This window comes from Chelonia mydas, chromosome 2 (assembly GCF_015237465.2).
Source record: "Chelonia mydas isolate rCheMyd1 chromosome 2, rCheMyd1.pri.v2, whole genome shotgun sequence".
Classification (NCBI taxonomy): Eukaryota; Metazoa; Chordata; order Testudines; family Cheloniidae; genus Chelonia; species Chelonia mydas.
This window is the reverse complement of record NC_057850.1, coordinates 200,651,871-200,665,504: the sequence shown is the minus strand read 5'-3', so window position 1 is coordinate 200,665,504 and position 13,634 is coordinate 200,651,871. Positions and strand designations below refer to the sequence as shown.

The following is a 13,634-nucleotide window of genomic DNA, read 5'->3' as shown; positions in this document are numbered from 1 at the left end:
GCATCCAAGCAAGTTCCAGGAGACATTTCATCTGTACTCCCCATTTCTTGCACTGAGCATGTTCACGTAGTCTAGAATGCAGAAGGGGAAGCGCCCAGATAGCTAGGTGGAACTCAGAACACCCAGCCAGAGATGGCAAATGAGGCTGAGCTAAAGGAGCACAAATTATGTTCTCTTAGCTCTGGTTTTAGTGAATAACTATACAACAACCAAATAGGCAATATTTAGGTGGCTGAATAGCTTCTGTACTCATGGTATTCAGAAAATGTATTGTTCAATTCATCTATACATACTGTTTATCTGAAGTATTCAAGGGTGAGGGGTAGCACTAGTCAGGAGTGTTACAGCATTTAGTTTTAAATTCCTATAAAGAAACACCCTTTCTGACCAAGTACAGTTCCTACAATAGAAATAAATTGAGATACGTAACATTAAATTCAATAAACAAATGTAAAAGTGACCATTGAACATGCGTCTTTACAACTTTTGATGGCCAAATACAATATAATTGACAAGACTGACATGAGGGATTAAAAATAGATAGCTGGTTACCTGTTCATGATTCCCAATCTAGCTGAAACAGGCTCACAGGACCTGACGTGAAAAAGCCTCACACAGCACAATATAACTTTGATGCTACCGAATGTTTATGAGTCATTAAACTTATTCCATAATTATTGCAGACAGATTTTGCCATTTATTCCTTGTAGTTGGGTAATACCAAGAGGCCACAACAGAAATTATGGTCCCATTGTGCTGGGTACTGTTCAAGAACATCGTAGAGACAGTCCCTACCCTGAAGAGCTTACAATTTAAATAGACCAGATGGACGAAGGGAAGTATTGAGATCCCTAGGAACTGAATTACAAGTGCCCAGGATCAGAGAGGAAGTATATGGTTGAGTTGGAAACTGAACACACATATCCTAAATTCCAGGGCACTAACAAAAAGACCATTACATCCTTTCAGTTTTACTGCTTTCTAGTCTTGTCCACCGCATTGTAGGAGACAAAAATTGTTGGAAAAACCTATGTAAAAATGATATGAAAGTTAAAATATTTTTGAGTACTCCCAGGGCCACCAGGATGCAGATTAGCAATATTCTGAATACAAAACTATTATTAATGTGAACATAAATTTGATAACTCCTGGCTCTCAACATGCTTTCCAGTTTCATTCATTCAAGCTGTGACCATTACTACTGCAGCTCTGCTTATTGGCTGAAATGGTCCCATGAAGATGTGAAATGAAGTTATCCTATAGTGAGGTTTACTTTAGTAGTTACATATTTAGGGGGAAAATAAATGTATAAAAGGTATAAGCAAACTTGTAGGACTATCGTCTGCAAGGTGCTGAATATTCAAAGCACAGCACAAGTGGCACCCACCACATGGCAGGCCCAGGCCCAAAAAGATTGATGTTTTTGACCTTGTGACTTTGGACTTTAAACCCACTGAAGGTCAGTTCTTCATTTTTCAGGGTGTTCAGCGCACACAGATCTTCTGCTTATTTGGAGTGCATTTATCCATGTGATGAACTCTGCATTTAATTCCTGGTCACATATATGGAAGATTATGCCCTTTCAGCTACCCCAGCAGATCATCTCTAGATCGGTTCTAAACATGCAGAAGTCCTTCTACATTTTCACAAGTGTACAATAAACATTCTTATCAGCTTCCATAATTATCGACTCTAATAGTTCATTGAAATGCAGTGAACACCTAAGTTCATAAGAAGAGCACAATTTCCAAAGAGTGCCAGCCAACTTTATTTTTTCTAATGGATAAAATATTCAATGTGCAACAAATATAGGAAGTTAGGTCTATGTCCCATGCAATTTATTTTTTCTTCTAAGTTACTGGTTGATAGTAGTGCTTTCTCTGAACAGCAAAAGAAACAGAATTCTATCTTGCATTATTGCATACCAAATGACTGAGTACTGTCATTTTTTGTTTTAAAATGTCATTTTTACACATAGCAATTGAATATCTCATTTTCAGACAGCTTACTAAAACATAAACAAGAATAAAACACACGTCTTCCTGCTATTTTACTATCTGTAATAAACTCCAAGGCCTATTGCCAAGAGAAAATTTTATGAGATTTACGTTTGATTATCAAGAGGAGTAAACGTTTGACCATGTCTGAAAAACCAGAGTAAGAAATCACTGTATAATCAGATTCATGCTGGATGATCAGAAAAAACAAAGTCAACCTTCTCAGTGCCTTTATTTACAGTTCATCACTACACCTCTCCAACCCAACACATTGCACTGTTGCAAGGGATATTGAGATCATATATTAGACAGAAGCTGATGGCATATGGAGTGCGTGAAGAACCTCTAGTTAATACAAATGGTAAAATGAATAAAGAAAAAATGATAGGCAAGTTGGCAGAAAAAGCTGTAAGGCGAGTCAATTTTTTAATTAAAAAATTATGTAGCAGAGACAACGCTAATGAGCCAAAATTCCCACAAGACTATTTTTACTATTTGTCTGATTTTGATGTCCTGACTCACCAAGACGGAAGTGTCCTTGCTCAGACTTGGTTAAGGGAGTATATTCTTTTCATTACTACAGTAGAACAGTACAATTCAAAACGCAAGGGCTTCTATATTAATCTGAGTACTTTAGCCACTCACTGTCACTCCCTCACAGTTACCAGATCAGAAACTGAGCTTCTCTCAAAACACATCAGATTTCTCTAGTCACATAAAACCTCAGAAATACCTGGAAGTTCTTCATAAATGTCATCATCTATTGGTGCAGTGCTGACTGGAGAAGAAACTTGTCCAACATCATCATATTCTTCCTCAGGAATGATATTAGATCCCAAGTCTGTTTAATAACAGTTTAGATAATTAACATTTATGAGAATAAACGAAGAGCCTAAATGGATGTTTGTGCAGCATACAGCACACTATTTGAAGAGGAATTTTACTGAATCTTAAGAACAAATGCTACTGACAATGGAATTACTTCTGTGGGTCCTTGTAGAAGAAAAATATGTTAACTACTTTGGTTTTCAGGTCTCAGAAAAGATCTTTAAAATACCAGCTGAAGAAAATGAAAGTTGTTTAAGTTAAATTGTGCTTCTCTTCTACATACCATTTAAAATGCTTTATGGTCATCAGATTCTCCAAGAGGTAGAGGGATAGATCTATCTACAAAGAGTTTTAAGATATATAAAATATTTGGAAAAACAGAGTCCTGGAAAATAAAAAAAGTAATGCAAGAAACACAATGTAGCTGAGAGACAGCACATGCTGTCTGAAGCCTGGATTAAAAATGGTTATATTGTATTATGCACATATAGTACATCTGTTAATAGATGAAGCTATTATTAATAAACATTATTAAAAACAAAGAATATTGTTTCACTGATTGACTTACCTTGCAATACAAATTTGATTTCCTGTAGCCATTCCTCTGCTTCTTTGGGAGTAGCTGCTGTAAACTACAATAAGCATAATATTAATAATAGTTATAATGGTAATATAAATACAACCAACACCACATTTGTAATGGAAGGAAATGTAGCATTCTTGTCACTTCTTCAAGGAACCATTAGTAATTCTCTTCATGTCTTCTGGTACTTTTCTTGCAAGGATGCTTCTTATAATGTACAGTTAATTTTGACAAATTTACGTAATTGAAGCAGAGGATGATGGATTTGAAACTCTGATCAGCAGCTGGCAGCTGTGCAGAAAAAAGCTGCTTCTCTTCATCAATGTCAAAGCCAGAACTGATGAACAAAATTTGCCCTTGACAATTAGAAGACACCCATGAATTTCTTTAGACTGCTGGATACAGTTTTCTTAAAAATGTTCTTGTCAGATTCCAACACACTACCTGACAACTTAATTAACTGGCTTTCAGCTGCAATCTCAGATATTTAAAACTTATTAAACTTACATTCCATATTGATGCCTAGCTGATAGATCTTTGAATTGCATAGCTGAGATGTGCTTCTACCTTGATGTTCCTTCCAAAGCCCTAAGCAATACAATATGTATTTAACTCAGATATTGCTTCTTTGATAACTCCATTTTTTTACTATATAATTCATCCAAAAAATCATGCAGACCAATTATATATAGATATTATAGATACAATGCTAACACTGAAATGACCCATAGATAAAAATAATAGATTTGCTCGTTCTTGTTCAAAAAGATAGTATTTGAACTTAATCTGAATTTTTTTAAATGTATTTCCTATTATATGAATGTACAGTGTAAGCAAGCCAGTGTTCCTTTTTTTCACTAATGTGTCAGGGAGAGTTGTTTTACTGAAATGTTAATGTCTCCATAACTGGAATCGTAACGGTTTTATCAATTTAATTTCAAGACGACATAAGAAGTCCAACCTGATAAATGCGTTTATCGGGAGCCGAGATTTCAAAACAGCAATCTTTCTTTCCGTCCTTCCGAAGGGTATTATTCATTCTGACGGTGTATCCATCTATAGCAAATTCACCTTTCTGTTGTTTGTCTATTGGAGATAAAAACAAAGTTAGAACTTCATTTACAACAGTGAATGTAAGCGGTCCAGCAGGTTATCATTTATTCAGATTTTGTTTTGTGTTTCATGAATATTACAATGAACAGGGAGATTTTTAGCAAAACAATTAGGTGATGCTTTTGGAGATAAAGCTTTATTTTAAAAGAAGATATAAACTAAAGGTTTCAGAGTAACAGCCGTGTTAGTCTGTATTCGCAAAAAGAAAAGGAGGAGCTCACGAAAGCTCATGCTCAAATAAATTGGTTAGTCTCTAAGGTGCCACAAGTCCTCCATATAAACTAAAGTACACTTTTTATGTAGGATGCCTAAGGAATCCCACAGGGAGATGTTTGCAGATGGTGGTCTGTTTAGTAAGAAGTGCATGCTATGACATTTGTATCTAGGGAAAGCCAAGAACTGGAACTTGGAACTCGCAAGACAAGTTTACCATAAATCAGTCTCTCTTTCAGTTTCAGTGGGAAAACCTTTCTAGCTTATAACTTTGCTGAGTCCCTTGCTAAACTTAACACCCTCTTCCCACAAAACAGTAGACTTCAAATTAACTTTTAAGCAACTGTAAAAGCCTCTCTTCCTACCGAATCCTCTTCCAGATGCACCTTCTTTGTGCAAACTCTTGAATCAATTTAGAAGCTCATTTAATACCTGCAGTGTGTTCCAAGAGAATTCTCCACCTAACGCTACAACTGTTGAATTACTAGCCAAGAAGAGGATAGAATTTGATCACAGTTCAACACTTTGGGCCATGTGTTTATATCACAGACAATTCCAGATCACAATTTTATGGATTCTCAAGATTCTTGTTTATAAGGGAATGAATTACAAACTGCTATTCTGAAGGTGAGACATGGCTTAAAAAAAGGCAAGGTTTAAATACACAAAATGTTTGGATCAAGATACCTCTATTTTTTTTTTTTTTTTTTTAGAGACTGTACACTCTTCAAGGTAGGGCCTGCACCGTCTTTATATGTGGAAAGTGTCCAGTACAAACAAAACATGAATAAGTAACAACAATAACGTTGAGATCCATAATCTCCATATGCCATATTGCTATACTCAAGGTAAAGACTGCTGAAGTCTACACTGTAGATCTTTATCAGCGATACTTCACCAACTCCTAGTATGTTATTGTGCACGGCAGCTAAATAACAAAAGTAGCACTAAGGCCTTCTCTACACTAGAAAAATATTCATTGCTTATGAGTATTAGCAATGGGTGTACTTAAACCAGTGCTGAACATAGCATAGCTGCAAGTGTGGCCAAGGACAAATAATTTTCAGCACCTCTTCAGAAACATCAGTATATCCATTGCTGACACCTGTTGTCAGCAAGGGATAAGTTTCTTGATAAGTGTAGGAATGGCTTTAGAGACTGTGGCCTTCCACAGAGTTGTTGCACACCTAGAAAACTTGTAGAAAAGTTCATCTGTTCTCCAGTGAAATTAATTTCACCTGCACAAAGCCCAAGCAACTGGATTTTACTTGGAGGAAATGATACCATGCCCTGTGCATTGGACTTCGGGGGGTGAGGTGCAAAGGGAGTTGCATAATGGTGAAGGCCTATCCCCCTTGCCATCCTGGGGACAAAGCAGAGGGATGCAGCACTGCCTTGTCACATAAATACAAATCCTGTGGTTCCTTTCTTGACTTGCCCATATACCCATTTATGCAGAGTCAGTGTGGTGACGATGCCAGGGCATGCCAGGGGTGCACAGTCAGTCACTGTACAACTACTCTGTTGGCAGCCCCACATGCACACAGTCCCAAATCTATTTGTGCTGCCTCACTACAATAGAGTGAGTTTTCCCCAGGCCAAGTAAACACTGAATAACAAATTTGCACAAATGAATTAAGAGCATAAAATTGAGTTCTCTGCCTCCTTTTCCTATTCACTTCCTCCAATAACTTTTACTATGTCTACATTAACTACTCCGATATAATATTAATATTTTATGTCTGTTCACTCCTCCATCCTCACCACATGTGCAAAATTCATGGAATTATATATTATCATACTGAGGCAGACACTAGAAATAATAACTTGCAACAGGCTAACCAAGTCCCTTTTCAATGAAATTCATTTCAGTCTAGCAATTTTATTGTTCATTCACTGATGACCTCAGGGAGCCGATGAAGTAGACTATATTAATTTCTCACTCTCCATGCTGGAAGTTTATCAAAACCCAGAAAGACAGTAGCACGCAGATGGAATAAACAAATACCAGGTTCAAAAGGTAAAACTATTTTGTCAAGATAAAAATGAGGTAAGTTATTCAAATTTAGTATCTTAGAATATTTGTGAGAAATTCTCTCTCGTACTGATGACCACTTTATATGGTAATACAGTTTTTCAGTTATTCTAGAATGATCTCTATACCTGTAGAAGTTCCTTCAAAAAAACAATACAATTAGACTACAAAGAATGCAATACAGTCTGCAATATATGCGAGCACAGCATATGCTGTTCATATTGTCTTGGATTGTTTTATTGTTTATATTATCATTGGTTCATCTCTCAGAACACACAACTCCAGTGCTAATGATAATTACTATTGTGCACCAGCAAGAAAATATATTTCCTTACTATTAAATTCTTCCAATCAACTTTACAAAATAGTCTACCTACAGTATTGCAGTTTTCCCTTTCTGGTCACATGTGCAATAAAGCAGTGGTTCTCAAAGCCGGTCTGCCGCTTGTTCACGGAAAGCCCCTGGCTGGCCGGGCCGGTTTGTTTACTGCCGCGTCCGCAGGTTTGGCTGATAGCGGCTCCCACTGGCCATGGTTCGCCGCTACAGGCCAATGGGGGCTGCTGGAAGCAGCACGGGCTGAGGGACGTATTGGCTGCCCTTCCTGCAGCCCCCATTGGCCTGGAGCAGCAAACTGCTGCCAGTGGGAGCTTTGATCGGCCGAACCTGTGGACACGGCAGGTAAGCAAACCGGCCCGGCCCACCAGGGGCTCTCCCTGCACAAGCGGCAGCCCAGCTTTGAGAACCACTGCAATAAAGGACTCCCAACGAAAGCGTAAAGCACACACTTACCTCTACACGCTGTGAGTAGTCGCACTCAGGAAATATGACTGCTCCCAGGCCCCCTTTCAAAGCCCAGTGAAGTCAATGGAAAGACGCTCATTGACTTCAACGGGCTTTGGGTCACTCCCACAGTGTGTAAATTAAGTATGTGCATGAGTCTTTGCAGGATCAGGCCCACACTGAGCAAATTCCTTTCTTGTGTTTTTACAGAGGCGTTCATGCAGTGATCAGTTCACAACAGAAATAAATTTCTTGATACTTTGAGCTCTACTGTGGTGAAAAGTTAAATGATTGTTACCATTTTAACTAAAATAGCTCAGACTTAAAGATTTTTACTTGAATTTGGAAGTTAGTTTCCTACTTTTTCTTAGTGTCAGCATATTTTAGGCATGCATGGATTCTTCTGCCTCCTGGGAGTAATTCTGCATTTTTCAACTAAATTCCACGACAACTAGGAGGATTTCATTTTCTGATTCCTGCATCTCCAACTCAAACCAGAGATTTTGCAAGGTCACAGTGTAAAAGTGATGGAGTGGCCAGGGGAAAAGAACTATGAACAAAATACAATTTTCAGTGAAGGGGTAGCATTCTCATGGCCTCTCATTCTCCTGACAATAGACTTGCAATCTGATAACAGGAAACTCATGGGCTGTTACAGTAGGCCACACCAGATAATGCTACTCCAGAGGGACATGAACAGCATTAAGCCAACGTTATTCTAGTATCATCCCACTAACACGATTCTCTGAATGTCCATTTCAGAATGCAGCTTTATATTGCTCCTATCTCCTCTCTCAGGTGGGAGGTACAGGTAGGAAAAGATAGAGATGTTTCTGACTGAGATTTGAGAGTCTGTCAAGTGGAGAAAAGCATTCTAGACTCTCATACCAAATGTGGTGAATTATTGTGATGGGATGGAGATGACAAGAGTGCTTGATGGGCAGAGGGAATCCTGAGGGAACCCGAGAAAGACAAGGTTTTGAGGTAGCATTGGGCAACTGCGTCCATGAAGAATTTTGAAATAAAGGAGGGTGCACCTTGAACTAGATCTGGAAATGATTGGGCTGCCAGTTGGAAGATGAAGGAGGGGTGGCCATACTTCTCAGCACATGTGAAAAGGAAGGCTGCAGCATTCCACAAATCCTGAACTGTGGAGAGAGCTAGGACTGTGGAGAAGGGAGTTGATAATAGAAAGGCAGGAGGAGACAAAGACACAGTGGGATTTCAGATAATGATAAAATATGTACAGTATTTTTATTTGCGAGGTTGTAATGGCTATGAATAACAGATGCATGCAGTATTTACTTGTATCTAGGTAAGCATTTTATTTACCCCAGAGACTGGAGCAATTCTAAGCTATTAAGATGATACTTCTATAATCTGTTAGGTCAATGGGTATTTTGGCAAGCACACTAATATTGAAAATGTCAGCTATGTCTGACAGTCATAAAATGGATTTTGATCTGGTAAACAGTATTAATTGCTTCTATAATGTAGGGCTTGTCCACACAATGGAGTAATGTGCACTAGGGGAGTGTAATTTCTAAAGTGAACTAGTGTGTTGTGTGTTAATTTGTCCATGTACATCCTGCTGGTGTGCCCAAAATGTTCCCTACTGTGCTTTAACCCAGTGCACCAGAAGGATCTACACAGACCATATTAGTGCTTTTTAGAAATCACATCCCTGTAGTGCACCACTGTGTAGACAAGCCCTAGGGTGACCAGATGTCCCGATTTTATAGGGACAGTCCCGATAGTCAGGGCTTTGTCTTATATAGGCACCTATTACCCGCCACACCCAGTCCCGATTGTACCTTGCTATCTGGTCACCCTAAAAAGCCATACTCTTAGAATATATTTAGCTCTTCCTTAGTTTTGAGATTAAGGTTCTCCCAGATCTTTGAGACTCTTTCCAATGTCCTACATTGTTTCGTATTAAAGTAGGTCTCATATATATGGCAAACATGCTTGCTAAATATTAAAGTGCTAGAACATCCCAAATGGTTTAAAACTTAAAATTTTGGAACAGTCCTTTCTAGACGTATGTGCAAGAATGCATTTCTTTTATAAGATCAAAAAAGTATGCAGCCATTTTTTTAATTACAAAAGGTGCCAAAGCAAGAGCAAAAATTTTACTGCCTTGTTACAAGTGTCTTTTAAAAAATGTAACATTCCCTGCCCCTAAAAAAAACAAAACACTACCCCAACCCAAATTAACAGTATCATGAAAATGCTGAGAGAAAACTTAGTTATCAAATCATGTCTGTGGCACTTTAAAAATATATCTGCTGTATATATATAGTACACTGACTAAATAATCATTTGAGGGAAACGAGCTATGGTACTTTTATGGCCAGATTTTCAAGAGAGCTCATTGAGAAAAACGGGAACTGCTGAGTACTTTTGAAAATCTGGGCCAGATTAAACCGAGCTGGATTTATATTGCCTTAAATTTAATCTTCAAGAAAATTGAGTGAAATTCCAGTGGACGCAAATTTTGAAGACATACTATTTAGGATTCCAGTTTACATTTTATAGGTTGAAGTGAAAAGTAGGAAGTTACTGGGCCAGATGGTTGGCCCACTATGGGCCCTTTAAAGGCAGCATGATGACCTTGATGACCTGACTGCTGGAATGGCTCCTCAGGGCCAAAGAAGCTGGGCACAAACTTAGAACAAGTTTACGACTGCTCTAAGTTGCACTGGGTGCTGATAAGGGAAGAGGAATTGTGCCATAAAGCCATCTTCTCTTACCTCTTGTGCTGCACAGAACATAGCTCAGCTGGACCAGAGACTCTGAGCCACTGTTTTACATTCTGCTTGATTAATATTTTCTTCCCTTTCATGTTTCTTTGGACTTCAAAAGTTTAATTATCACTATTTAAGTATATTTTAGTCGGTTCTAAAGGTCCCAGTCAGGGTCCTGTTGTACTAGGTGTTATACAAATGTGTACATCTGGAGCTAAATTGTGTGCTTGGTCGTGCGTGCAACCCCCTCCCCCCCCACATTAAAATCAACAGGAACTGCAAACATGTAGCTAAAGGCAAAACTATATGCCATGAGCTTTTAAGAAAGAAGAAATCTTTGACCAAGTTGTAAGTAAGCATGTATTCTCAGCAAACCAATCTCAAACTCATGTGCATCCAGCTGATAAGTAGGGAGAATGTGGGCTTGTTGACTGGTCATTACACAATTGTGGTGTCTCTTCCTGGCCTGTCTGCTTTTGTTTGCAGTAGATTTCAATGGAATACTTAGACAGTGTTATCTGTGACCTAAATATAAAACTATAGCTAGAGGAAATCCTCCAAACACCAGAGTTGGTGCTTATTGTTTTGAACAGAGGACATGAATATACAGTAGTGGTTAAGAACATCTTGAAGACAAGGCTGGTGGATCTTTAGAGCTAACTTGACACACTTCTCAGTATTCAGAGGAATTTAAAATTAATGGATTAAAAACATATTTGATCTACACGATCATACACGATCTAGCCTTTATGGGTAGTCACAATGAAGGAAAGAGAAATAGATATATCTTAGGTAGTGGGTTTAGACTGCATTCAGTTGTATTCCTTTATTTTATATGGTTCGTTTCCTGCCATAGCTAAGGCTGCTCATATAACTGCAAATTTGACCGACCTCGCGGCTAACATTGGTAAGAAGCCTATATTTTAGTCTGTGTTGAGAAACAAATGCAATAATAGTAGCAGACTAGAGGCTCTGCAAGGAAATTAAAAACCTCACACAATAGTCTTAGAGACTGCAAAAAATGTATTGACGAAAAAGGTTGCTGTTACTAATACATTCAATTATATATTCAACTCACAAAACGAAGCTATGGAGAACTGATACAAAAACCCCCAAGACCATTTTCTAGGGGAAGAAAATAGTAAAAGAAACAAGCCAGGATCACCTCAGGACATTCAAAAATGTTTTAAGAATGATCAAACTTCAGAAACACAGACTCTCTCTCAGAATTCCAACGGAAGCAGCAAAGGAAATAAGGGAACATTTAACAGATACCTTTAAAATCTCTGGAAATGGGGAAAGCATCATAGTCAGAATAGGAAGAGGGAATTGTAGCAAGCGGAAAATTGCACATGTAAATCCTGTGGGCATTGAGATAAGACAAGACCCCCTAGGTCTGCATTTTTTAAAAAAAGAAGAGATGAGATTAGGTGGATCAGCACAGTGGAGGAATGCAACACTTGAAATAAGACCAAGCTACCAGGCTATTCAAATAGTACCACAGAATCTCTACGGGTAAGTCCATGCTTGAATAATAGCAGTATAACAGCAGGAATATACTCTTGACCACCTGTCCAGGATGGTGATATTGATTGTAAAATTTTCAGGAAGAAAAGAGAGGCTACAAAAAACAGAAAACCCAGTAATAATGGGGATCTCAACTATCCCCATGTTGCCTAGGAACATGTCACCTCAGGACAGGATGCAGAGATAAAATTTCTAGACCCCATTAATGACTGCTTCTTGGGGAAAGGCAATTCTTGATTTAGTCCTAAGTGGAGCACAGGATCTGGTCCAAAAGGTGAATATAGCTGAACCATTCAGTAATAGCAACCATAATGGAATTAAATTTAACATCCTCGTAAAGGGAAAATGCCAAAGAAACCCACCACAGTAGCATTTAACTTCAAAAAGGGGAACTACACAAAAACGAGGAGGATAGTTAAATGGAAATTAAAAGCAACAGTCACCAGAGTGAAATACAGCACTACAGCATGGGAACTTTTTAAAAATACCATAATAGAGACTCAAACTATATAATATACCCCCAAATTAAAAAACAAAAAACAAAAACCAGTATGAGGACTAAAAAGATGTCACCAAGGCTAAATAGAATAAAAGAAGCAGTTAGAGTCAAAAAAACCCATTCTTTAAAAACTGGAAGTCAAATCCTACTCAGGAAAATAGAAAGGAACATAAACTCTGGCAAATCAAGTGTAAAAGTTTAATTAGGCCCCCAAAAAATTGAAGGGCAACTAGAAAAAGACACAAACAAACAGCAGAAATAGGGGAAGAAGAAAGACTATATGAGAAGCAGGAAGCCTGCCAAACAATCAGTGGGGCAACTGGATAGAGGTGCTAAAGGAGCACTCAAGAAAGACAAGGCCATTGTGGAGAAGGCACAGGAGATTCCCACACCTAAGCCATTCTTTTTAGGTGACAAATCTGAAGAACTGTCCCAGATTGAGGTGTCAAATATTGGCAGTTTTGGAACAAATTGATGAATTAAACTGTAATAAGTCACCAGGACAAGATGGTATTCATCCAAGAGTTCTGAAGGAACTCAAATATGAAATGCAGAAATACTAACTGTGATATGTAACCTATTGCTTACACAGCTTGTTTTCCTAACACCACACTCCCCCCCCCGCCCCCCCGACATTCTTCTTAAACCCTGGATTTGTGCTGGAAATGGCCCACCTTGATTATCCTACACATTGTAAGGAGAGTGATCACTTTAGATAAGCTATTACCAACAGGAGAGTGGGTTTGCGTGGGGGGGGGGGGGGGGGGAACCTGGATTTGTGCTGGAAATGGCTCACCTAGATTATCATACACATTGTAAGGAGAGTGATCACTTTAGATAAGCTATTACCAGCAGGAGAGTGGGGTGGGAGGAGAGAAAACGTTTTGTAGTGATTAACACCCATTTTTTCATGATTTGTGTGTATAAAAACATCTTCTGTATTTTCCACAGTATGCATCCGATGAAGTGAGCTGTAGCTCACGAAAGCTTATGGTCAAATAAATTGGTTAGTCTCTAAGGTGCCACAAGTACTCCTTTCCTATTGCTTAAATCAGCCTCTGTACCAAATGACTGGCAGATAGCTAATATATGCTGATTTTTTAAAAAGACTTCAGCAGTCACCCTGGCAATTACAGGCCAATAAGCCTAACTTCGGAACCAGGCAACCTGGTTGGAACTACAGAAAAACCCCTAGAATTATCACACATGTTGGGGAAGAGTCAACATGACTTTTGTAAAGGGAAATCGCATCTCACCATCTCTTAGAATTCTTTCAGGGCGTCAACAAACATGCAGACAAGGTTGACCCAC

The 13,634-nt window shown here is 38.5% G+C and overlaps 1 protein-coding gene across 1 annotated transcript in view; it reads right to left on the bottom strand.

The window, feature by feature from the left end:
- SKAP2 (src kinase associated phosphoprotein 2) overlaps positions 1-13,634 on the bottom strand; it is a 148,305-nt gene that overhangs the window by 34,447 nt on the left and 100,224 nt on the right. The window contains exons 7-9 of the mRNA XM_027826323.3: positions 4,370-4,494; positions 3,394-3,457; positions 2,731-2,838 (exon numbers count right to left, since the gene is read on the bottom strand). Coding sequence (XP_027682124.2) covers positions 2,731-2,838; positions 3,394-3,457; positions 4,370-4,494 — 297 coding nt within the window. The remainder of the gene's footprint in view (positions 1-2,730; positions 2,839-3,393; positions 3,458-4,369; positions 4,495-13,634) is intronic.